Genomic DNA, 27,349 nt, shown 5'->3' with positions numbered 1-27,349 from the left:
AATAGCCCTCCCTGCTATTGTTACAAATTGCAGTATAGCAACACCACTAAGCACCACGCAATCCTGCAGCAAGCAGCTGTTTGTTCTCCAAAGAGTTCACAAGAGACCAAATAAGCAAAAGAGAAATAATAATAGCACAAAGTGCCCAAGCTTAGGAAGCAAGTCAGTAACTGAGGCTGGAATACAACCTATGTCCTCCTTGTCCTTGCTGCATGCAGTGGACTCCACTAGCCTTTTGGTTGGCTAGTTTCTTTTGATGCAAGATGCTGTGCTAAGACTCCAGTATTAATAGCTGTAGTTTCCCCAGGTATCATACAGGTCTGTAAAGGCTGACAAATAAAACAGCATGTATGGAATAGTGCCTTGAACAGGGCAGGTCTTTCATAAACTGACAGATAATGGTTGTCATCATAGAAAGAGCAAAGATCACCCACAAAAACAGTATTATGCACACCTGTTTCCAAAGCACACAACATTCATGTCCACAGCCAAGTAATTGTGAATATTTGTGCAGCCCATCTTAAACCTTGGTCAGAGAACAAGTCTCATTTGGGGTTTTCCCATTAAAGCAAATCACTTACCAATGTGTTTGAGCCTCAGAGCCTGGAATGGGGAACTGTGGGACCATCATTTTCATATCTCCATTCACTTCCACCCCATCTTTTTTCAGAACTGAATGGCTCAAGAACGGTTTTTCAAAAGCAAGTAATAGTGGCACTCAATCATTCCCACCCTCAAAATACTATTAAAAGTGGGAAGACGAAACAATCATCCCTCCTTCATGCACAGTGCAACACATTCAAACTACATTATGTGACCTACACATCTTTGGGTAGACATTCACACCACAAAATGTTGCCAGGAGCAGCTCCCAGCAGCGGAAGTAAAGCACAGACAGGAGTTTGGGCACCACCAAGTCTCTGGAATTTTTACAGCAGGGACTGATATTTTCAGAAAGGAAATGAACTGTCCAAGTCTATGTGAATTGGGCTCCTAACCTCTTAGGGTTTTTTGGTTGGTTAGCTTTCTTTGTTTTTTGTTTTTTTTTTTCTGGTTGGTTTGGTTTGAGGGGATGGGGGGGTGGGGGTGGTAGGGTTTTTGGTTGTTATTTTTTGGGTTTTGGGAGGTTTTTTTGTGTTTGTTTTAAACATCCAGGCCAGAATTAGTAACAAAAGCATTTCCTTTTCATCCTCCCTTGGCTTTTACATTTTTCATTACACAAGTACGAAACAATATTGCACTGAGACAAGCAGTCAGAGCTAAACTGAAACACCACTTCTGCCATAATTCCTCTCTTTCGGTTTCTTGTTTCCCCCTCTCATGACATTCTCAAAAGGCTTATTAATAACAACTGGGAAGACAGATCTTTTCCATCTCTTAACTATCTAATGGGTAAGCTTTCCCTGGAATTTATTACTGAGATTTCTTCCCCAGATGCCATCCCTCCATGCCTCACTCCTCAAGAGCAGTGGTACTTCCAGAAATTAAGTTAGCTCCACTTACTGTGCTATATCCGCCATTCTCGACAAACCACCCTTCATTGCCTTAATGTTCTCATTATGTTTGATACATTGCATCACTGTTCACTTATTATAGCATTTTAACTTGGGTTCAGATTATACATCACCAGTGGAGCTCACTGGGATAAAGGGCAATGAATGCTTTAATTGCCTGATAAATTATTAAGGACACTCCTTTAATTGGGTAATGTGGTGTTTACATCTTTGAAGCAAATACTTACGGAATTTGCATGGGTGCAGATTTTTGCTAAACACACAGCTACCAGACACTGTTTCCCCTTGAGACTAATAGTTTCATCAGGCTATTAAAATAAACACCACACAGGATAGATTGTACCAGCTGGAACAAAGAGGCAAGTTTCCATCAAAGTCAAAGGACGTACATTGACTTACATCAGCTGAGGGACTGGTCTTCCTCCTCCAATGGATTTCACTCAGAGCAATGTGAAATAGCAGGAGACCTACATTTTACACTGCTTTAGCTAACCTAGTTCATTTGAACTGAAATGGGTCACAGTGTACCTACACAAGAAGTTCAGGAGCAAACCCAGCTTCAGAAGGAGCACAGGGAAAATGCAGCTGGGGAGAGCAAGTGCGTATTGCATTAAACAAAGCTCGGCATTACAGAAACCTAGTCTTCTGGCCGCATTTGCAATGAAGGTCAAAAATAAAACATCCCCTGGAAGGGCACAGTTTAAGAACCACTTGCAGCTTATAGGGGAAAAGTGGGGGTCTACAGCTGAGAGGGAGAAGCACACTCGTCCTTGAGAACTTGCTGCTCCCAGATTTCTGTTCATCTCTGTATTTTGAAACTGGGATTTCTTCAAGTTTTGCAACACCCTTTTTTTCCCGAGCTGTGTGAATGTGAAAATATTTGTCGCATCCTGTCCAGCCATATGCTATACTTCTTGCTTATTAAAATAGAGAGAAGGGAGCAGATTGTCTAGGACGAAGATTTGTGTTGCTGAGAAGTATTCAAGAAATGGGCTTTTCAACATTTCAAAGGCGTTTCATATCTATTTGTTATCAGCTTTTGGTAACACAGCGTGCCTGAGCTCAGACTCTGCATACAAAATACCACTGAAATGAATCGTACTTTATCTCACTCTGACTTGATTCCTGCACGCTGAGCTCTTCACAGGTTCAAGGTAAAGAGTGACTAAGCCGACAGAGTCACTCTTGTTTCTGAAACTATGTAGTGGTTCCACTTACAGCTGGTTTTGGAGCAGTCTCCCTGTGATTCCTGGCAGTCCATCCTGGAGCCATCGGGGCTACGTGACAAGTAGTGGGCAGGAGTATGCAAAGAGCTATTTGGGGAGGTGAAGATAGGGAAAACAAGACTGTATTAATGCCTAGTTTAGCAATTTGGGCACAGATACCCCCTTTTCACTAAAGGGGCTTGAACTTGCAGAGAGACACAGTGGGGGTGTGGGTGTGATTGCACCCAAGTAAGATTAGCTGGAAGATGGGCACCACCATCAGCAAGTAGATCTAATGGGGGATCCTCTCCCTCAGCCCTCTGGTATATCCTGTGACTTCCTTCTCTCCCCAGAAATATTTTTCACCAGAATTGCCACCAGGGCCACCTGGCTTTCACTTTATTTAAGGCTCCACTCTCATTCCTCTATGGCCAGAGGACCACAAAACAATCAAGTTAAAAAATGTATATACACACACACATATATGCATATGTATCTATAACACACTCCTAAGAAAAGAGGACGCTTTGATGTCTTCTTTACCTGTCAAGAGGCTACTGTGTTTTGTTGGGGTCAGGATTCAGCCCCATGTCATGCCATACAACCCTGTTGCATAGCAATAGCTTGGTTTGGCCGCAGTTTCCTGCAACACTTGCATGAGAACACAGTTAAGCCTTACAGAAAAAGAGCTCTCTGCCTTTTCAAGGGCTGCTGAAGAAAATACAGTCACAAACCTACTGCTTACTGTCAGTAAGCCTCAATAACAAAGTCAAATTAAGTGAAATCCCAGCTGATGCTTCCTTACAAATGCTGAGGTTGAACCAGTGCATCCAGAAAAATACCTAATCCAATGTTCACACTTTAAGAAAATCAATCCCTGCAAACATGCATCCAAATTAAAACAAGTGTAGGTGGAGAAATTCCTCAGGTTAATGCTTCCAAACAGATCAATGTGCAAAATCCTGTGAATTGATTTCCTGGAGCTCCAGCTCCACATTAGCTCCTCCTAATCTGCCATGGACCTATGAAACCAGGGAGTGAGGTTAGTATAGTTTCATGTTCCTCCTTCTCGTTTTCTTCTCCCTCCAGACTCTGGCCACTTGCTCACCCCCTCCAGGCAAGCCCAGTACAGCCTTCCCTCTCCCTGTTGCCTCTCCATCTCGTTCTCCACCACAGAGTAGTTGTCCTAGTCATTTGAGAGGTTTCTACCCCCGCTAACTACTTTCCTGCTGCAAAGGGCAGGGCTTACAGCAGAAGAAAAGGCACAGTAACATCTGGAGGCTGGGCATGAGCAAAGCCCAACACAGCTGTCAGGGGAGAGTCAGTGAAATCCAGATGTGCAGGAAAAATAAAATCTCCTTCCCCATCCAGTTGTGAAGCAGGCACTGCTTATTCACTCGTTTTAACGTTTCCCCTCTATCATGCTGCTTAAACGGGTGGCGGAAAGAGCACACCCAGCAGTGCCCTTGTTTTTATGGGATACATCCCACCTCCTTTCACTGACAATCTTTTAAACTGCATCCCAATAGGGTCCACTTGTCAGTCAAAACATCACTGTGTTGCTCAGTCAGTTACAACTGCAGGGCAGCTAAGCCCCTTTATACTGATGGTGCTGTTAATGAGTGCAAAGACACTCATTCAGTGACTCAATAACCATTAGAGTTACCTCAAGGTAAAGTTTACCTCCAACACCCATGCTATCAGAAGACAGTACAATCAGAGAGCAGAACAATGAAGAGAAATAAAACAGATTTAAATGCATGTTTTGGGGATGGTGGCAGTGGTGTTTTTTAAGTGCCTTCAGGGCCTTTAGCTACACACACGTTTGGCAGTGAAGCCCCACAGGGACCCTTGAACAGGGGAAGACTAGGTGCAGTGGGATTCCTGCTTGCAAAGCCTCCTGGAGGAGAGACATTTCATACCATCACCCTTCTCCTGTGCCAAGGACCTGAGAAAACGGTGTGGTTGTTAGTTTACCGCACGGGGGCCCAGGCACCAGCCTGATAGCTCACTGCCAAATTTGGCCTTTCCCCCAACAGCTCTTTGGAAACTTAATGGGTGCCACTTACCATTTCAGCTGCAAGATCTCTGCATTTTATCCTGCTTTTGGATGTCCATGTGCAACTGGGCTTTTGACTTGCTTGTGTTTTACACTGTCTAGGTCTGCTGTTCTCACTTTCATGTTAGCTTTACCACCGTCCTCTACAAATTGGTACTTTACAATACAAAATATAGCAGGCTCAAAGTGACTACCCTGTTCATCTGTAAAGAAAGTCCTATAAAGTGCAGTAACAGCCTGTAAGGCACTGCACCAACTCACTGGCTTAAAATCCTCAATGCTGGGATCAAATAGTCTTTAGGGTTATTCCCACAACAAAATTAATACCATCTCCAGTGGGGAGGGCAGCAGGACAAACTGCCAAGCAGAAAGACAGCCATGCAGTCAAACAGCCACTGCTGACCTGCCTGTTGGGCTCTGCTGCCTGTGCTTGAGCCTACAAGCGCAGCAGCAGCTCACCAGCCTGGCTGTGCACAGCACTCATAAGGAGCACAACCTGCAAATAGGGAGCAAAGCTTCCTACCTCCTTGCACCACCATTCCTCATATCTGCATGCCTGTTGTTAGTGCTATAGGAGCAGGACTACTATGGTATATGACACAAAAATATATGCACAAGGCTTTAGAGGACTAGGGTTGTAATGATGCAAAGGTCTTGCTGGAAACATGAGGCTCACCAGGACGCAGGCTCGCTCTGAGGTGGGTACAGTGAAGAGGATGGTGGAGAAAAGGACTTGTCTTCCTGGAGAAACATTTCAAGTTTACCTTCAAGGGAAAAGATCCTATTGTGTTTTCCATACACCACCACAGCCCTGTTGGTAGCTTCTTCACCTGGCTGCAGACTCAGTGGTGTGTCACACAGCTGTAATGTGACATTAGAGAACAAAAAAGGGTGCACATAAATCCTTCTCCAAGTCATAAATGCTCCAGAATGCTATAGGCTGACAAAAATGCATGCTGAAAACAATACAGAATTTAATTTGTAGTGTTCTACAAACTATTACAGACAGGCAGTGGCAAATAGCTTCCAATTTTGCCTCTACTTCAAGGCATTTCTTATCTGTCTTTGCCAAGATGACCATCTATCACATCTCTTTGCATGTGCCAGAAATAACAGGCATGTTGCATCTGATTATGTTGCTTTATCTCTACCAGTGTTTTAGGACACCTTCCCATTTCGGTTAAGCTAATCTGATAAGATTATTTCTGAGCAAATTGCCACAGCAGAGGGACTAAACTGCCTAGCAGAGGCCAAATCCAGTGTAATCAAATATGCTGCTTTTGTATTTCAGGCACTGATTTCAAAGGGTACAAGTGCACCATTTCTCTGATGTCAGAGGCAAAGCAAAATTCAAACTCAGAAAAGATTTAGAAGAGTCAGGTGCCCCATATTGTGCAAAAGGAGTACGGGAGCAGGTAGGAAAGCAATACCAAACCTTCTCCTAGCAGGAGCAAAGCTGGATCCAAATTTGATCATCTCTCCTCAAAAGCTGGAGCAGTTTAAACAGAACCTTTTTAGCTGTGGGTGACAGGACCTCACTCCCTCCTGAGCCCTGCAGCTCTGGCATGGGGGCTTGCAGCCAAGCTCCCGCTCTCTGCCTGCCCCTGAACAAGCAGCCTCCAGCCACAGCCACACAGGCACCAAGAAAATGACTGATTTCCACAAATACAACTCCTTTAATTTAGTATTAAGTTTCTCCACAACAGAGGCCTGGAGAGGGTAGATAAACACCCTTGGACCAAGGGATATGCAGAGCTGTTGCAGAGCAGGGAGAGACGCAACCTTGCAGTGTGCACTCAGGAGCATGCTCTCACACATGGCTAAATTGCTCCAGCTGAGTTATTTGTTGTGTCATGTTTCAGCAACAGAAGTGACAGCACTCTGGGAAACAACCTTTGATACTCATATTGGAACCATAAGCATCAGAGCACTGAGGCTCTACTTCTTCAACATCAAAGCTACTATGTCAGGAAGAGCAATGCAGTTGTGTGCTGAAACATAACACCCAAAAAAAACCCAGCACGGGATTCCCTGGTGCAAACTCTTCCTAAGGCCAACCCAGCTATGTGCTCTCCCATCTCAAGGTCCAGGTTGGACACTGCCAGAATCAGAACACACTTTAGGAGACCAGTGTTTCTGCTTGCTAAGCATCCAATATCTCTTGTAGAGATGAACAAATAATGAAGTTTCCAGTCTGATGGACAAAGAAGGTCAGAGATGAAAAATTTAATTGCAGTTGATACAAAAAGGACATTTTTTTATTTAAATGATAAAATCCACTTTTCATTTCAAGTCTACTTTAAATATTTTAAAATCTAGTGCTTTTTTAAATTAAGTGATATTTTTAAACTGGAAAACTTAGACTCAAAACAGAGTCTAAGAGTTTAATTTTGAAAGTACAGAAACAGTATTTGGTGATCTGTAAAACAATAGAGTTTCAGAAGACCTCCTCCTAACTGCAGCCAAAATGAGTTTGATTTAAGCCATTTTTGAGAAAAGTTTGAGTACTTTGAAGCAGAAAAATTCTACTAAGCTTCATTGAGCCTTAATGCTGGAGATGTCGAATGGAGTTGTAGCTTGCAAAGACCTCCACATCCACCTGATCTGAGGCAGTTTTCACAAGGTAGCAAATCTATTTTTTCATGGACCAAGTGGGTAATTTTGCAGTAAATGATCCTTGATTGGTCAATTTACCTTTGACTACAACTCTTTTTTGTCATCCAGATGTATATCCTGAGAGAAAGATACCTCCCCCCATGCTCATAGTTATAAACAACAAGAAAAAATGTGAAGGGGAATATCATCTTATCCATAATTCAGCCATTTCCCCTGAACAGCAGGATCCGTCAGCCTGCAGCTCCAGTCCCAGCACACACTAGGGCCATGCAAATACTTTGGTTGGGTAAGCCATGGAGGCAATTAAGCTAAACCACATAGTTAAGACCAGAGTTTGGGCATCCCGAGAGATTCTTCTACTTTCAAATTATTCAACTACAGCAATGGAGGCTTGTATCACTGATGGTTCCCAGATAATCATATTCATGGTTATCCAGGAATAATTTCAGCAATGAGTTGGCTCAGCAGCACAGCCTTCCTCCCTGTGATATGACAGTGGTCTGCTGGAGCAGGCACAGGCTGAGCTGCTCAGTGCTTTTAGGGGACTCAGAGGGAGGTGGCGTACCCTGCAATGAGACTGCCAGAAGGGGCATTGAGTTTAGCATTCCAAATATCTGCAAGGAAGAGGAGCTACTGGACTGGCAGAGAAGAGCACTCAGGATGTGTTAAGTGACAACTTCTGCAGCCTCTTGCCCATCCTTCCCCTCCCTACAATTCTTCACAAAAAAAAACCCAACTTATATAGAAGGGTCAACAGCAGAAGTGTGCCATCTAGTCTGTCTACAGGGACTGGAAAATTGGTATGAATTATCCTTTCTAGTAATTACTTGATCCTACCTAATTCACAGTAGGTGATGTTGACCTCAATAGACCAAATCTAGGTTTCTTAGCCTACACCATGCCTTTACACTGTTTCCTAGCTTCCATTGCAGAGCTACTTTTCAGCTCTGTCACCTCCTGGCTCACCTCTACTCTGGCTCCACAGCATCTCCTCTGTGAGTCCTGCCAGCTGCACAAAGCAAACCTAAGCCATTCCACACCACTCAGTGAAGCGGGTGTTTCCTTCATACTGCCCCAAAATGTTGCAAATGCTCCAGAAAGGGCAAAGAAGTGTTCAAGATGTCTCCCATCCTGGAAGTCCAGGGAGATTTACATCCTCCTGCATGTACAATTTCAGAGAGATTCAGGGCTGTTTGACATACCAGCCCAAACTAGTGCCCCCACAAAAGAGTAAACTGCAGTGTAAAGGAGGTAGCACTGTGGATAATCCCAAGCAAGTTCTAAGGGATATCAGTACTATGACATATAAATTGATTTTTCAGACTGAGCTTAATGGCTGCTTGTCTCAAATAGCAAAATTAACATCCCATTAGGTTTGCTAAATAATTCATGGCAATACATTTGATGGAGTAGCAAGTTCCTACAGTGAATCATCAGTTTCACATTATTGCTCTGACAGTAACTGAGATTATGTCTTAAACGAAGGCATCTTTCATTGTTTCCACCATCCACACCCAGATTCTTCTAGGGCTTGAAGCCTCACCTTTCCTATTTCCCCAAGCTACATTTAAGGGATAAAAGGAATTGTTGCTGTGAAGATTTTAGTTTAAAGCAAATTTAACCGTACATATAAGCTTAAATTACTGTTGAATTTGTTTCCAGCAATGAAACATAATTTGAGCTCTGCAAATTTTTCGCATTGAAACAATGCAGAAACACTTTTTAGTCACAAAAATGAAATGAGAGTTAGCTGAAAAGCATTCTGGGGACCATGAACTTTTTGCCAAAACTCAAAGGAAAGATTACTATTGTCAATCAAAAGGCACAAACTTCCAAATTGTCTTTTGTGCGTGTGCATTGTAGGGAGAAGGGCAAACCAGACAGAGTAAACATTTCCAGCAGTCTTTGAGATACCCAGCATATCAAGTATTGTGGGAGGGATGCAAATAATTCCCAAAGAACCTTCTGAACAGATGCATGGCGTTACCACTACAAGTTGAGAGGGAAAAAAAAACCAGTTTTCCATTTGTAATTGAAGCACCCCAACCTTTAATAAATCCTCTCTTTTTTTATTATAGTATGTGAAACCAGAGCAGAGTCTCAAAGAACAAGACACCGGCAAACAAACCACACCATTCACTGTGTTCTACTTTGTAGCCTGAACTATGTTTTTTCTTAATGTTAAAGCACACTCTTCTCCCAGAGCAAACCCACTGTCACTCCACCAAGCCTGGGGAGCAATCCCAGGCTTGATCCAAGCCTATAAGGATGCTGGGGAGGGACTCTTCATTAGGGACTGTACTGATAGGATAAGGGGTAACAGGTTAAAACTTAAACAGGGGAAGTTTAGATTGGATATAAGGAGGAAGTTGTTTACTGTGAGGGTGGTGAGGCACTGGAATGGGTTGCCCAGGGAAGTTGTGAGTGCTCCATCCCTGGTGGTGTTCAAGGCCAGGTTGGACAGAACCTTGGGTGGCATGCTTTAGTGTGAGGTGTCTCTGGCCATGGCAGGGGGCTTGGAACTAGGTGATCTTAATGTCCTTTCCAACCCGAACTATTCTATGAATCTATGATTCTAAGACAGCCAAAGGCAAGCTGGCTCCTGGCCTCAGCAGCTTTCTGCTTTAGCATTTGAAAGCCTCATTAATTGCTTTTTATTAAACATGTATTTATGCACAGAAAACCTATAAACAGTGGCTGGGGCCCATGTTGGTTTGGAAACCAGGAGCCTGCAACTGTGCCTCCTACTGGTTCCATCATTCTGTTTATTTGTGCGATTGTGTTTTACACCCTCCCCTGCAGAGGAGGTATCATTAAAGCCACCTGGAAATGCAAAGTACCTTTCACCACACAGACAGCTGATAGTGAAGACACTAACCCCGGTCTTGAGGGATAATATATCCCTTAAATTTGGTTTTACATTATCTGTCAAACCCACTTTAAATTCCACCTCTGCTCCCCAGGGGTGGGCAATTCAGTACATATGTGGAACCCCCTCTCTGGCCTTCCCTGGAAATACCAGATGCTATGGCCAGCAGTGCTGACCTTCAGATCAGAGCACCCACGACACTGCAAAGTCAGACTTTCATGGCACCCCATACACGAAATATTATGCCCAAAAGGGACAAGTGAAGGGAGAGAGACACTCAGTATTTTCCTGTTTGAACTGAAACATTTTGTAAACAAGGTTTAGCAGGCTTTGGATAAAATTTGAGCTCTCTATAGCCCTAATCTTAGAGATTACTAGACATTCTCTTATTGCTGAGGGATCAAAGATGAATAGCCATTTTGGCCTGTGCTTCCACAGCAGCTTTTGCAACATTAGATATAATGACCAGGTTCTCAGCCGGTATAAACTGCTCCAGCTTTATTTTCTCCACTAGCAATAAGGCAGTTCATATCATCCAAGGACTTCTTGCAAGGTCAGCATTAGATAAAGCTGATACACAGATCTCATTAAATTATATATGTTTACTGAATTTTTTGTTTCTGCTGAGATCACAGATGCCAACCAACACATTAAGATATTGTCTCTGCAACAAACACAGGAAAACTTTGCAGCCTTGGACTCATAGCCTCAGCTTGTGGGTCTCTCTGTAAGACAGACTATGATGCTCAAGAGATATGCAACTAGCTGGAGGTGGCTCAGCAAGCAGCAGCGTGCCCCGAAGTGAATGAACTTGCCATTCTCTGCACAGAAAATACAGTGTGTGCTTAATCTCTTAGACTTCAGTTTAGTCCAGAGCTACAACTGGTTGTGAAGGCCAGAGAGGAAGTCCAGTTTAAAAGCTTTTGAAAGATACAAACACACTATACAGGTGCTCTAAGAACAAAGTATTAGTTCCATCTACGCTTCTCTGGTAATGCAGCCAGATAAACTGCAGCAGTGATATGTCCTGCAGTGAAAGTAGGTAGCGTCCATCATAAGAGTCTGAACAGCAGAGGTTGAGAGACTCATTGCAGGAGGCTCTCTTGCATTATAAAAAAGTTAGTGAATGTGAGAGATTGTTGAAAGACAGAAAAAGTCTGGAGAACACTTGAGCACAATGTTAAAACCTATGAGCCACTGAAAAGGTTTGCTGCTTTGTAAGCTAAATGGCTATTCATGCCATGAAGACGGTGACAGCACTAACAAGATTTATCAGCAACATCTACTCTGGACTCAATGAAAAACTGCCCCAGCAGAAACCTGCTAGCTCTGCTGACATATATTATCTTTATTAGAAAAGCCTCTCAGATAACCAAATTCATTAGGAATTTATTCAAAAAAACTTCTGCATATGAATGCAGCACAGACAGATACAAATGGGAGCTTTGGAAATACAGCACTGTATACAGCATATGAAACTAGGGCTACATTTGTCAGTGGGTGTAGCAAGGAGAGAGGTTTAAACAGGGGGTTTCTGTAAAGCACATTTATAAGTGAGATGGCATGCTACTAAATAGCTTGTGCTATCACTGCAGTTTGTACTTAGGCTCCCCTTAGTTCCAGTAAGGTCGATGCAGTAGGGAGAGGCTGATGCCATTGCCCTCAGGTGCAGTAATTAGTGCTCTTCATTGTTCATTTTTCTTGACCAAAGTCTACACATGTTCAAATTAGACACAAAACAAAAGCAAGAAACTTTACTCATGCAGAGCTAGCAGAGCAGGATCCAACATCCCTCCCTCTGAGTTTTTCCACCAAAGCTGCTGGGTCAGGCAGGCTTGGCTGTAACAGTGAGCACTGTCCCCCTGCCAAGTCCTGGTGAGCAAGGTTGGGAAACTGCAGTAACTGTCACTTCTAATTTTCTTTCCAACGTGACAGAGCAGAGGTATGAAAGGAGCAGTTTCCCCCAGCTGCTCCCCCAGGGCAGAGTGGCCACAGGCAGGGCCTTTCGGACATCCCCAGCACACAAGAGTTCAAAGTGCTTCCATACCCCCAGGCCACAGCTTCCCCAGAATTTGGCTTTGTGATTGCTGCTTTGCACAAACACTGGGCAAGCTCCAACCTGGAGCAAAGCAGGGCTGGAAAGTTGAAATGCAGCAAAGAGATGATTCTTGCTAGCAGGAGGGACTCCCCAGCTGCATCTGTCCCAGCCAGCAAAGCTGCTCCCCAGGTTCAGATGCACATGACGCACATGGCAAGGCATCAGAGATGGCCATGCAAGGTGAGGAGCAGGCCACCTCTAGGCACCCTCCACACCATGAGACTGTCTCATCCCCAGATTATCTTTGGATGCAGGGTGCTTGTAGGCCACCATAAAAGATACAGAGAATACCATTCCAAGCAGTCAGTGTAAGCCTAGACACAAAGCACTGTGCAGCAACTGAGCAGCCCACTTTGCCTTTACACAGGCTGGTAGGCATCTGATTCTCCCTATTACCTGATCCAGGGAGGTTCAAGAGAGCTCCCTTTGTGGTATGCAAAATTATGAGATGGTGGCTTCAGGCAGGAGCAGATGGCAGGGTCCAGGCAGGGGTAGCTTTGAACTCTCCCACAAATCCCCCACCTCCTACAATCTGACCTAACACTGGCATCATTCATAATCTCAGCACAGTGACACACTTCTCTTGTCCTTTAACTTTGGTCTAAGGGGCCACAGAGCTGTTAAGGGAGGGCAGCGTGGTGCCAGCAGGAGTGGAAGCTGATGAAACCCATAAGCTCTCTTAGCACTTTGCTACTAAATCATGCCCTTTCTCTAGAGATGGGGTACAATTTATATAGTTTTTTTTTAAAGGCAGAAGGAGCTTATTACATGAAACCATTTCAACCCCCTGTGATATACGTGCCAGCATATTCCAGCTGGGATTTCAGGTGCATCCCTTGGAGAGGGGTCAGAGCCATCCTGGCAGTTCATGCTGTCCTGGCAGCTGGGCACTGCTTGTTACACACGACAAGGTGCTTGAAGCCCAGACAGCCCCATCCAGGCAGGGGAAAGGGACGTACTAGCAGCATGTATTACCCAGAGAAGGTGTGCTTCCAACTCCAACATGGCTTTGGAGAAGCGGAGAGAGGGGATCTGGTCTCTATGCCCTACCTGGATCGCCAGATTTCCTGCCTTTAAAAAAACCCAGTAGGAAATTGTACCTAAGAGTGAATCTCTGTGATCAAACCCATTGGTTTCCGCAACTTCTCATTCAGCAGCCTAATAACAGCAAAAATTGAGAGTTCATGCACAAGTCCAGTGGTATCCTCTGGCACAGCAAGATGAAGCTCTTAGCAGGAAGGTCACACAGAAATTCCCAAGTTTACCATGCAACATCATCCCATCCCTACACAGCCTTACAGGGCTCTCAGAAAAGGAAAGATCATCTCTTGTACAAATCTGTGTGCATTTCAGTGCGTTAATGAAGTTCTCAGCTCTCTGTCCATATTAAAAGGACACACTACACCATACCTTAAAAAGTCAGGGAGTGCAACAGCCTCTGACTTCTAACAGCAAATTACTCCTTTAATCCTCACAGAGACATTCAGTCTGGTGCTGAAGGCCTAAACTCTACACTTAATCCTGCTGCTGACCTAGAGATGTCATTAAATGCAGAGGGCTGCACAATGTTTATAAGTCATGAACCATCAGCCCGGCTGCTTGCTGGCCTCTACTGAGACACACAGGTAAAGATTTCCTATCCCCAGCCCCTCCAACCCCCCAAGGCAGGGCTGAGGTGTGTATACAACACTTGCACACCCAAAGCAGCAGCAAAGTGCACTGAAAAAAAAAAATCAGTGTTTCAAACCAGTAAACCATCACCTTTAACCTGTGAAGAAATCAGCTTAACCAGGAGATGTTATTAAGGCAAGCCTTACAATATAGATAAATAGCAACTTGGTTTTAGTGTCGTATTTTTACTACTGGATGGCCAGTTTTGCTAAATTGCATATCTAACCCTCCAGAGAGCCACAGACCAACAACACTGGGAGTACACCGTTATTGTAAAGGACAGGTGGAAAAAGGTACCTTGCAGACCTTGGAGTCCCTCCCATGCAAGGGGAGGCAGAGATTCTCAGTGATAGAAAGTGACACAGTGCATTTAACTAAAACTCCACTGGAATAAGAGGAATAAGGGTTGACAAGCCTGTTGTTCTAACAAAAGGTTTATTGTGGTCTCTGTGGAAATGAGGTGTCCTTCCCTGCACCAACTAGCAAACGTGAAGAGACAAGGCAAGTAGGTTGACTGGAATCTCAATTACATGACACAGGGACAGACAACAAGGGTGTTACGTTCAACTTTGCTACAATACTTCAAAACCCTTAAGAGGCAGTCTCAAGCAAAAGAATAAAATGCAAATCTCACTTCTTGCCAGCTAGAAAAGAACAAAGAATTTCCCACAATGGCCTCTGAAAGATTAGGCACACTATTGTTAATGCTGCGTGAGAAGTAGACATTAATTAATGCTGAATTGTAAAGAAATTCAGTAGTATCCCACACTGCACTCCTGCTGCTGCACCAACGAACTCATTATGAATAAAAAATATTAAAAACATATATCAGCAGGCAAAGTTAATGATCTTCCACATATTATATTTGAGCAACATATTCCATTAGACTAGAATGAAGGAGGAGGAACATATCTTGGCTTTTGTTACAGGATAAGATCACAGCCCAAAGCGCATCTTTTACTAAGAATGTTTATCAAGTGACTTCAAAAGATATGTGCTGTGACCCTGATCCAGACACTTAATATCTGCCACCTAGTAGATTTCTTTTTGTCTACAAAATGGTAACAGCAGCACTTACCTTCTGAAAATTGAAAGTCAGGTTTAGGTGTGGAGACCACTTTGTTGCTCTCTCTTTGCATGGTGGATGATACAACAGTTGGGGACATCCTTTAGACTCCTCCAGCTATAGCAAGGAGACAGTGAAATCACATGTCAGGATAGCATGGGTGGGTATTTAAGAGTAGTCCTTGTGGAGGAGGACCTGGGTATAGTGGCTGACAGGAGGAGCAGAAGCCCAGCAAGAGGTGGTTATGGCCAATCAAGAAGAAAATTGGGGTCAAAGGAAGAGCCAGAGGTGAGACAAGACCAGCTGAAATGGATGAAGTAGACCAAGCAGCATAGGGCTAGTCAACCAAAATTGCATTTGTGCTGCCAGACAGAAGCAGGTTGAGGCTTTCTGCATTACCAAAGATTAAAAAAACACCCAGAGGTCTAGGATTGCATAATCATCCTAAAACACACGTGCCAAAGCCACAGCTGCAGTAAATCAGTGATGCTCCAAGGACACCTGAGAGTGGCTCAGCTCCATGAGTAGACCTGGCCCAGGGACACCAGCTTTTCTCTTCAGCATTTCCTTGTTCCCAAAACATCTGTCACCTTGCAAATTAACCCAGCCTGACACTCATTGTGCTGCAGCTGCAGTGAACCTTTCCTGCAAGCTCCCATCTCAGATATTTATTTCAGTAGTTCTTGCTATCATCTCTTCACTATTTTTACTACTTCCGTTAGTCTTTTTGGCTTGAACGGAACAGTTTCCCTTCACATTATTTCCATCATTGCTTTGCCTGTTTCTGATACATGTGCCAGTGACTCTGAAATTCCACAAAGCTTAGCTAAATCCATATTGTCTGGTAAACAATAGCAGTATGCCTCCCCATTAAAAAAAAAACAACCAAACAGCAAACAATGAGAAGTTTATTAATGTAGCACCAGATGAATTTCTGGTTTATATAATTATGCATTGAATTTAAAGAGAGATGTCATGCAGGCAATCATTGGAGTCATAATAGACAATGTGTAAGAAAGAACAAAGGAAAAATAATTTTAATAAAACATTATGCCCTAAGCAAGAAATATGCTTCATGTATCATGCATGAGTAAAGATAGTTATTTGATGTAAAACAGAATTGTGACCTTGCTGAAAAGTGTTCATTACCTAACGCTGCAGTAAGCAAATTAATGGATTTTGGAATGGTGCAAATAACAGTAATAATCATTTTGGTTCCTGGCATTTGCTTGCTGACAGCCAGATTTAGCAGCAAGTGTTTTGTATTATTATTTATAAAAGGGATTGCAAACAGAATTCCACATAACCTTAAAGACATTACAGAAATGTATGTCTAGTGCAAGGGTATATTACTCATGAGTAATCAAGGTTTTGTAAGGGCTGATAAGCCAAGCAGTGAAAGCTCAGACACAAAACGCTGCCTGCCAGAAGAGCATATGTTTTATGCAACGACATGTATGTACATGGTGCTATCAAATATGCATCATTCTGGCGTTTGAATCTGTACATAGGAAGGTTTTGATTATGGTTACTATGGAAATTACTCACGCAACTTCATATGCATTTTGCACATGATAAACTGTTTTGTGACAATTATTCTGCTGATATTATGGGAATGGCAGCACTCCTGGGAAGTGTTGAATTGCCAGGTTTGGACACCACACTCTACAGAAAGTCTCTCCTTTGCTAAACAATAAGGGTTGTCTCTAATTAGCTCTTCCAGTAGGCCCCAGTTCCATTCCTGGCCCTTCTGAGGTGGACTGGAGCTGCCCAGAGCCCCAGAACCCTGCTTTCCAGTGTGGCACTACCTCAAAATACCAGCAGCAAATTTGCACTTCAGCAGCTGATGGAGACAGTTCACCCTTCCCCCCCCTCAGCCAGACTGCAGAGCACTGGGGAAGGGCTACAAGAATTGTGTTATTTGGGGTGAAAATTTACTGCAAGAGTGACTGCTGCTCCTGAAGGGGTTGGACAGATAGAGAAAAGATGACGGTTTCACAATGACAGAGAGCACCAAAGCGCTCTGCCCTAGCTGAAGGATGTGCTGCCAAAAATTCAGAAAGGCAGCAGGAAACACTGTGAAGGTTTACCTAATGAGGTAAACAGGGGGTTTACCTCATTAAACCTGCACAAAACCTCAATTAGGCCTTCTGAACAGCTTGCAATGGAGCAAGTATTCTGCATGGAGCTGGGAGGATTACCTTTGTTTTTCAAAGATCACAAATAGGTTTCTAAAACACCTTGATGTATTTAAAATGGTAACATTATTAGGCAAGTAGGTACAATAAAAGAAACATCTCTGCAAACAGAAAAACCCCAGGCATACACACATTCAAAATGCTACTGCAATTTTAAACCCTGATAATTGTGTTGTAATGTAAGCAATTGCATCGTGAACATGAACATTGCAGCCAATACATCACCACAGCCATACCTTCAGCTCTGGCTTCAGTGATTTTCCTCAGCAAAGTACCCTCTGATTGCAATAGGCTTAAACATAACTCATGGCACGACTGATTGCATATGCCAGAATGAGTTTAATGAGCAAACATGGCTTCTCTCTCGCTGTCTGTGCAAGAATAGCAGAGGGAGAAAGCCTTGTGCTGTGGGGCAGCTCTGGGCACTGGCTCAAATGCTGTCATGATTTACTAAAAAATCCCCACTAGAACAGGCAACTTTTCTAACAGAAAATTTCCCTCCTCTAAGAAAAACAAATTAAAAGAGGGCTGAAAACAAACCTGACTACACTCTTGCAGACTGTCATTGCTTTCATCAGGCTTGCTCTGAATTTTGCAGCTTCAGAGGCTATATGTAAAATACATTCAATCTTCCCTGGGTCCAAGACATTTCTTCTCACCCTTCAACACCCAGGCTTACGTCCAGCAGCTCACACAGAACCTGCCCCACACTCAGCCTACTTGCCCCAGGGGCAGAGGCCAAGGCAGAGCAAACATGCCACCTTCCTCCCTGCCACCTCTTCACAAGCTAATGAATATAGTAAATCACCAGTAAGCAAATGAAAAACACCACTGTATCATGGAGGGACCAGAATTAACAGCAAAATTGACTGGCGGTACAGGAGCAGTTGAATTTGGTACATGGCACCCAGCATCTCCCCAAAGCTGGAGTGGAAGCTGCAAACAGCCAGGCTCATGTGAGCAGTGGCCAAAGCACTGTAGGTGATCCCCCTATAACTGACAGGTCCTCCAACAAGTTTGCTGATCATGCTTTCCATACAGTTTCAACTAAAAATATTCATAGTGGGTACCTGATATAGGCTGAGTTTCCGGGGGGAAAGCTTCACAGCTTCCGAGCAGCAGTCTGGAGATATATTTTATCCACCTTACAGGCTCTGAAGCATGTAATTGAAAAGCTTTAGTAACCCCATACTTTGGAGGAAGAGCTAGAAATTTTGGCAGGAGGATTTTGCTGTCAGAAGTGTGTCTTTTGCTTTTTCTAGAGGGTGAAAAAGCCAGCTTCTATCTAGCCTATCAAGGTTTGCAAACACTCAGTAAAGGTCACCTCAAAAGTAGCTGCCAAATTCTGCAGCTGGGCTTGTTCTTGGATGTCCTTCTTCCTATCAGACCCCAGAAGGGGACAGTGCCCCTCACAAGCCCCCAGGTTTCAGGAGAGAAAGCAGCAGCTCATTCTGTTCGTATCCTTCCAGCAGAACATCCCCAAGCATGTGCCTAAGCCCCGAGCCTCTTGCTGAATGCTCTGGGCTGGGTACATCCCACCAGCACCAGAGAGGGTCTGGCCCTGATGCAAGGCTGTGCCGGAGCTGCCTGCTGCCCTCCAGGGACTCCAGCATGACGTGGGATCACCCACAGTCAGGATCTGAGTCTGTTTTTACCCACACCTGTACCCATCCCCCAGACCTTCCAGCAGCACTACAGTTGCAGTCATTATCACCCCCGAGAGTGTTGCAATTTTCTGTACATTCAGTTCCTCAATTACATTGATTATCACATTTAACATTCCTGGTGTGACAGGAACAGACTAAAAATAATAAGCTTCTATCTTCCTAATACAAATGAAGCCCATTTGTACTACTGAGAGTGTGGCGGGCTCATTGTTGCACAGTAAAGAAGCTTTCATCTCAAAAGATCCAATTCATAAAAAATACTTGCTAAGGCTGTGCACATTTTTTTCCCCTTTCACTACCACTGACATTCCTCTAAGTTCAAATCTGATTCGGGATTAGACCAGCAGTTAAAATAAAATGGAAGAGGTAAAAGCGAAAAAGAAAAGAATCACCCCTTGCCGCCCCAGGCTGTGGGCACCAGGATCCATGCGCCTTCCACTGCTATAAATAGCTGCAGTCACCTTTGCTCCATTTCCCAAACTAGAAAAACACTGCAATAGAGATAGAAACAACAAAACACTGTACATAAATTATTTATTTTTTCTTTATATGAAGTTGTAGCCAAAACCACCATAATACAGCCAAGGAGATGCTGTCTGCAGGCACATGCAGGGGAACCACTGAAGGAGGGGTAAGGCAAAAACAGATTTTGATGCTCCAAGTCACAATGGTGTGATTAAAATATATAAAAGAAATTGAGATCTGTCCCTCTGGCTGCTCCAGAGCTTCCGCAAAAGTAAACAGTCTTCAGGTTTGCCCACCACCTCCACAGGGCAGGACAGGCTCCAAGGGAGCATACCCTGCTTCAGGAGAGTTGTGCGGTAGGACATGGCACTCGGGCTCTGCTTCAACACCCATTTGGGAGAGATGCAGCTCCTGCTACCCCTGGGCAAAACACAAATGAACCTGCTTTTCTCAGCCTTCTGCTTTCAGCCACACCATGGTCACAGAATGGCACTGGGTATTAGAGATACTAACATCAAATACCAGTGCTGTTGTATCTGACATCTCTCCATCCTTCCCTCCATCAAGGGAGCCTGGAAATGAAGACAGATGGGATGTATCCCATAGACATCCCTCCTCTCAGGGGTTTCATCTGCTTCTCCACTTCCCTGTCACCAAGAGGCACAGGCAGAGAGAGATCTGACAGTGGCAAAGGCTTTGCTCTTTCTCTCAACCTTCAGAAAGAAAATTAAGTCAGGAAAGAGCAGAAGAGAAGGCTTCCCCTTGTGTTTCCCTCCACGCCTGAAATGGTAGCACTCAACCACACAGTAAATCAGGGACATGGTGGGATCTCACCTGCTCTCCCATACCTCAGCACCCACAGTGGCAGCAGGAGAGCAGGACGGGGGAAGGATGGGCATCTCTCCCCTTTTCCCCTGATTGAGGGAGGGGGGTCAGGCCTTTCTTATCACAACTTTGATTATCAAAAATCCCATCCCTTATCCAAAACAAGGTCATGGGTCACTTACATCAAAAATGAGCTTGATTATCTTAACCCTCATTTATAAGAGCAAGCTCATTATCAGCCATATTACTTAATAAATGGAGGTTTGTGCACTTTAGGATTTGCTGATGGGGTAGCACATTTACATACAAGATTTTGCTGCTAAGATTTAAACACCCTGAAACCACAGGTGTAAATCTGAGTAGGGCTCAATCAGGCCTCCCCAAAGAGATGCTGGGTCTCTCCTGCCCAGATATTAGAGATGGGAACAAACGTTTTACCCCAGATCACAGACACCCATAGTACACAACAACCCTACTGCCAGAACTGGCTGCAGGAGCCTTCCTCCGGCTGCTGGGTGCTTCTTGGGGGTAAGCAAGCCATAACAACAGCTCAAAAGCCTCCTGCAGGGATAAAACATCTCATGGATCTGGAATTTTGTTGCTGTTTGTTGTATTAATTCAGAGGAGTTAGTGCCATGGGACAGAGAGCACTAAGACTAATGAGAACATGGAGAGGAAGGAGACTTGCCTAGTGTCTTGGCTATGGATCTGCCCCAGACTTCATCCTCCCTCTGCTGGCTTCTGCTAAGAGCCATCTGAAGGCTGTTGGCAGAGAAATCTGAGAATGATTTTTAATTCCTTGTTCATCTGGTAAAAGGAATTGAAAGCAGCTCAGCTGCACCCAGTTAGAATTCAGTCTGTCCCCTTATCTACCCTGCTGGGCTCAGCATCATGGATGCCCACACACAGAAGCACCACCATACTAGTGCAGGTGCTGTGGGCATGCGGAGACAGAGGTGCACGAGACGCACAACATGAACACTCCTATCTATCCTCGTACTGTTACCTTGTCCCTCTAACTCCGGGAAGCTCTCACTGCAGAGCTTGTCAGCCTTGGGGATTCATGGGTCAAACTCTTCACTTACACTTACTTTTTGAACACAGTTACCAGCTATTTCAAACATGAAGTGTTCTCAGCCTTACCTGGGATCAACTTTTCCAGCAGTGCTGGTTCCAGGAAAAAACCAGCCCATGCACAAACCCACAATCAGATCTTTAGTGAACACCTTCCCTCTGACTCGAGCAGCTGTTGGAGAACACACAGCATTTTGCTGCATGCCGAGGAGGGGTCAGACAGCAGGGCCTCATTACCAGAGCAAGAGAGCATCAAGCAACCAGGCACACCTACTGCAGAAAGCGACCCCCTCTCTTAATCTTTGCATTTGGTAATCAGTCCCATACAAGTCCAGAAATCTGCCTTATTAAACTCAAACTGCTGAGCCTCTTGTTAGATGGCAGCAGCATCTTTGCCTGTGGGATTATTTACCCTGCAGATAGGGTAACCAACCCTGGAGCAGCAGAAAGGATTTCTAGGAGAGACAGTGCAGCTGGTGTGCATTTCCCTTCCACAGGGTGATACCATGCTGTTTCACAGAGAGGCTGCTTCCCACACACATCAGAAAATATCCAGTATAGCTGCATCCACACAAGGCATATGTTCCTGTATAAGGTATCTATATGGTGTTGCTCTTCTTCCTGTTTTCACTGTATTTTATCTTTAAATTCTGAGAGCTTTTTTTGTAGCAAATCAGAGAGGAACAGCTAGTTACCAAGGAGATTCTCTGATGAATCAGACACTGACTGGTATAAGACCTAGACAGGCTATAGCTTCTTAATTTGTGAGACCTTACGTTTTAGACAGGGGAAAAAAGATCCTATCACAACCAACTGTGGACCACGCCAGCAAAAGCAGCGTTTAATTTTGCCATAGAAGCAAATAGCAAGTGCACAGCATAGGAAATCAGTGAGCAGTCGGAGATGAATGGGAGCGTCTCTCTGGCATGCTCTTGACTCAGAAAAGCAAATACCATCCAAGGACAAAGTGGTCGGATGGAGGTGACTGAGGGAAAGCCTGGGAAGCCCCTGATTTCACACCACCATGTGCAAGGATACACAGGGATGAGAGAGTACTGGAGAAAGAGCTGCACGCCTGCTTCCCCACAGCCCTGGCATCTTGGAAAGTAAAGGTTGCACAGCCAGGTGAAGTGCTGTACATGTGCCAGCAGTGGGCTCAGCAGAATACCGTGGCTGTTCCAACCCTGAGCCTGCTTTTCTGACTGACTCCTGCAGTTTTCTTCTGAGGAGCAGGCGAGAAGGATGAATTTTGCCAAATGACAGCAAAGGCAAGGACTTCACACCAGGCATCATGCCTTCACAAGGATGGCCATCATGTCACGGAGAAGCCCAGGCAGACAGGGATGCATGGGCAGAGCAGGAAGGAAGAGGAGTTTTTATAAAGGTGGGGATAACAAGGAGCTTCATGAAATAAAGTTTGGAGAGAGAAAGCCCAGCTTTTTCGGGCTGACTTTTTTCAGAGGGTCTTCACACCCACTTCCTTCTGGCAGCTCATTTCTGAGTAACTACTGAATGCTGGTGCTTCGCCTCTATTTAAAAACAGAGTAATTAAAACTGCCTGGGAACTGCAAGAGCCGTGAGAAATATTTGGAGACATCGAGAGACAAGATATATGGAAACTTGCTGCTTGTAGATAGGCCATTTTCACAAAGGTGGAAGCCACAGAAGTATGTAGATGAGAGGGAAAATCTCTCTGTCAGATCCCATTGAAATCTCCATTTTGGGCACTGCTGCTCCGCTGCTAAGGTAAACCTGATCCTTTCTGGGGGAAGCTGCAGGATGCACCAAGGTGCTCAGGACAGGGACGGTGTTGAGAAGTATCAGGGAGTAAAGATTAAAGTGTGCGTTAGAGCAAATTCAGGCTTTACTGCTAAGTGCACCCTGGAAAAGGATTTCCTAGAGTGATTGAGTGATTGCATCTGACAAGTGGCTGGCATGAGCCAGGCTTTAACCAAGGATTCAGGTGAAGGACAGTTTATAGGCAAACAGTTTCAAGTGCTGTTTTGAGACACAAATTACACTTGCTCATCTGAGGAATGAATAGCTGCTGGTAGCATTTGTTGGCCGGATTTAACATCTTACAGTAATGTTTTAGTGATGTATATTGTGATGTTATTATGGGGGGGGGGGGGGGGGGGGGGGGGAAGGAGGGGAAACAACTTCTGAAGTTACCCTGCTGGCCTCATGTAAAAAGCAAAATACTCCAGAGTGCTGCAATAAAGAACGAAAACAGCATATAGGCTAGGGAAGGGGCACAAGAAACACTTCCTGACAGCAAGCTGCTTGAGGCACCACAAAAAGAAGTTGACAGGAAATTCCTAGGCACAGCTCACAACCAGATGATAACAAACTCTGTGCCCCCCTCCAGCTTCACACTCAGCAGCTTGTACAGCATTTACTTGCTTCACTTCCCAGCTGTGCCAGGCAAATTAAAGGTGTAGCAGCAGCAAATTTTAATTTGACAGGCTGACAGCTCTCATGCACTTATTGGGCTATTGGTTCTTATTTGACTTCATATTTATGATCTTTATTCACTACAGCATGAAGCTGGAGTTGCTTATATGTTTGCATTTACAACGGAGAAGGGCTGAGGAAGCAGTAACTGCACACAAACTTCCCACAGGCAGAACACAAACTTCCATGCACTCCCCAGCTTACAAGCATCATACCTCAGCACAACAGTACTGTTATTCCAGCCTTGGGCTGATTTGGTATATCCATATTCCCCAGAAAGCATTCAGTTTGTTTTTCTAAATGTGTACAAGCAGCAGCTGTTAGAATGTAAACCATATCTTTACACAGGGGTTTCAGTGCAAGAACAGCAAACAGGCAGGTTAGGGATTTACAAATGGAAGAGAGGAGGTAGTGACAATTTAAATAATTTGTATAAAAACCTGCAGCTGAACAGAAAGAGTGTCCAGACAGGAACTTACATCTTCATTTCCACTCCTTTGCAGTAACTGTTAGCCTGGAAAAGTCATCATTCATGACTTTTGCTATGCAGCAAAGCTGGTCTGAACACAGGGACTAACGGTAGCATGGCCACTGTATGATGTGGTCCCTGGGGTGGGAGAGGGCCTGCATTCTGCCTTTGCTTGTGAATTTTGACTGCAGTAAATGAGTAGGAGGTTGACAATGGTCTGAACACTGCCTCTGTAGTTAGATTTGTTGCCACAAGCATTTGCCTGTGTAAGTACCCAGAATAAGATCAAGGAAAGAGGTGGGGAATCAAGAGGAATATGAACTGCCAAGTAAAGGGTGACTTCCATCAAGCCATGGTGGTTGACAAAACATCTGGTCCTTCAGTAGTAAGCTGGTGCTGGAATGGGGAGAGATTGTGTTACAGATATAGCTAAAATATAAACTGATGTAGTTTGCTCTGAACCTCTGCATGTGTATGTTCTTACATGGTGTTTCTGAGAAATCAGTTATTCTCAGCACATATAGCTTCTGTTGCTGAGCAAAGAGTCCAGGCGCTGGGGAAATTTACGAAACAGCCATACAGATTAGCTCTTGGTCATAATCCACTCAGTTCCATCTGAAATCCTGTCTTTTCCCGGGAAGGCTTTGTTACTTTGCTAGAAATCCCCTTACTCACCAGCTGCCCCTTGGCAGGGCAGACTGGTTTTGCCTCACAGGGATACTCTGCGCTCACTTTAGCCATTGACTTTTCCCCACCCAAAAGAAGTGCTTAGTGGATCCCGCAGGACGTATCCGCTGTGTCCCCAGCATGGTGCCCCAGCACCAGGAGTCCTGAGGCTGCAGTGGGTTGAGCAAGTCAGGTTTAGGAGCAGGACTCTGAACCAGCCCAACCCCTCACACACCCTAAAAGGCAAAGCTGAGCACCAGCGCAGCAGGGAGGAACCCGATCCTGCCTGACAACCTTCTCTGAGTGACCCAGATTGCATCAATGGGCTCTGAAGGGAGCCCACAGCCAGTGCTTTTCAGATGGGAGAATAGGATTTTCAACATGGGGCCCAAAAGAGACAAGGAGCACAGCAATGGGAAAGGAAAGCAGAAGGCCTCAACACCCTTCCCACCTGCAACACTGGTAAATGTCTCTTATTTTTCTTCCTACTCTTTTGCTTTTAAAGAAGCTGGAGAAGTCATCCCTTGTCTGCTACTTTGCATGCCAAGTGCAGGATATTGGGGAAAGCCCAATGTTGAAGACTGAACCTTGCCTTCCAGGTTACTCTTCCAAAGCCCAGAGGCATCCCAGCAGACTGGAGTAGAGCATGTGTCCAGAATGACCCAATATTTCTCCCCTTTGTATTCAAGAGTCATTTTGTAGGTAGGTGTACCAATAATTAGGTGCTGCATGTTGTGCCAGCAGAGGAGCAGTGGTAGTAAAGGAGTCTCTTGGGTTTTGCATGCTTGTTCAGAGGCTACAAATGCAGAAATATTGATGCTTATAATACATCTCCAGAGGAAAGACCAGAAGAGGCAGCAAACTCAAATCAGTGAAAGGGTCTGCATGAGCCCCGGACAAAATTATGCATGTCCCCCACATGCCAAAGTGCCCACTCCCATGAGAGTCTCCCTTTGGGATGCTGCAGCTCTGCAGTGCCTCTTGGGCTGAGCAATACCTTTTGGCTCATGTAATCTTCTTTAAATGCATCAAGCATCTTCCTATATGTAGGTGGGAGAATAGGACTGCAAGCCACAAGCACCATTATTCTGGGCATATAAACCACTTAGAGCAACATCACCTCTTAATGGAAGAAAGGCATCTCAGCAGTAGCTACACTAGGAACCATTAGCTTACTGCCAGGCAGCTTGATCCTAGACTTTAACATGCATTTAACTACAGGTCTGCAGCACAGATATTACAGTGCGACTGTAGAAATGCACTTTTACAGGAATAGTTTTAGTGCCAATTGAACTCAGTGGCAAAAGTCCCTCTAGCTCCCATGTAGCAGGGACTCACTTCTACGTACCCACGTACAGCTAAACGCTGTTGGGTGGAATATTTGGTTGTTAAAGTATGAGGCAATGCAATTGCAGTAAGTGTTTCGCCAGAAAAGCAGCAAGGTGGAATGTGGGGACTTAAACAGAAAATGACTTAATTACCATTTAGGTAGAGATTCTCCAGTAGATCTGAAAATCTGTGCTCCTGATGCAGCCCCAGATGCTTGTAACCCTTGTGCTACAGACACACATCAACATTCTTTGCTGGGCTAGGTCCAGTTCAAGTTGGCTTTACTTAGCACCACACTCGCCCTTCAGCCCAGGCGCATACTTGCCACTTAGTGCTCAGAAATACCAATTCCCAGCTGCACTGACGGGGTGTGCAGGAGGCACAATGGGCCACATCTCTGTGCAACGTCAGTTTAACTCTCAATTTACTCTCAGCAGAGACATGACCATTTCTAAAACAGGTCAGCTGCACCCCTCAGTTGGTAAGCTGTTCTTGCTAACTGGGATGTGTCCAACAGCAGTCTGATGCTCTTGCTAATATCAATGGAGATTTTAAATTGCCTTTAATTAGAGCTTTGGAAGATCTCACTGTTTCTCAGCAATTAGCTTCTGTACTGGGTTTATTTGAATTGAACAGTAGCCCTCTACACTAGAGATATGACAAGCTTGGAAAACTGTTCATTTTTACTTTTTTTACTCTGCTTCTAATTCTTAACTCCATTGCCAATGTGTAAAAGCTGATGTGGAGACAAAATATGTCTGAGACAATGAAAAATCTCAGAAATAGCTTAAGCCCATCTGTGTCCTATCCACATGCTCACAGTTGGGTTTATTCTGCTTATAAACAGTCTGTCTCTGTTAATATGCAGTTAATTATCTCTGAATGAAGCTGCATGGTTTTGAGAAGCACTGAAAGTTTCAGGGATGGGGGAGCACAATGGGAAGCATCTTACTGCTGCTGGCAGATCTGCTGGGTCCCAGCACTGCAAGCTGCCTCCCAGCAATTAAAAGGTCAGCATTAGGAAGCAAAGATTGCTCCTGGGTGGGATTTGCTGTCAGCAGATCTTAAGGCAGAAGAAAGAGACCTGTCCCCAGCCCTTCCTGT

The 27,349-nt window shown here is 44.5% G+C and overlaps 1 protein-coding gene and 1 long non-coding RNA gene across 8 annotated transcripts in view; one reads left to right on the top strand and one right to left on the bottom strand.

Annotated features, from left to right (window-relative positions):
• Positions 1-27,349, top strand: part of LOC133268800 (calcium-activated potassium channel subunit beta-2) — a 154,058-nt gene that overhangs the window by 82,572 nt on the left and 44,137 nt on the right. The window contains exon 1 of one of the 7 annotated variants that reach the window (XM_061452479.1): positions 22,096-23,073. The exons of 5 other annotated variants lie outside the window; for them this stretch is intronic. In XM_061452479.1, the coding sequence (XP_061308463.1) occupies positions 23,003-23,073 (71 nt within the window). In that variant the 5' untranslated portion in view covers positions 22,096-23,002. Of the gene's footprint in view, positions 1-22,095; positions 23,074-27,349 lie in introns of those variants that run through there. One more of the 7 variants, XM_061452478.1, reaches the window with a different exon arrangement.
• Positions 1-27,349, bottom strand: part of LOC133268802 (uncharacterized) — a 46,744-nt gene that overhangs the window by 15,065 nt on the left and 4,330 nt on the right. The window lies entirely within an intron of this gene.

Source organism: Pezoporus flaviventris, unplaced genomic scaffold (genome assembly GCF_033815535.1).
Source record: "Pezoporus flaviventris isolate CSIRO_AGI_PZ_B2104156 unplaced genomic scaffold, CSIRO_AGI_Pfla_v1 ptg000013l, whole genome shotgun sequence".
In the NCBI taxonomy this organism is placed as follows: Eukaryota; Metazoa; Chordata; class Aves; order Psittaciformes; family Psittacidae; genus Pezoporus; species Pezoporus flaviventris.
The sequence above is the reverse complement of the archived record's forward strand: the minus strand, read 5'-3'. Positions and strand labels throughout refer to the sequence as shown.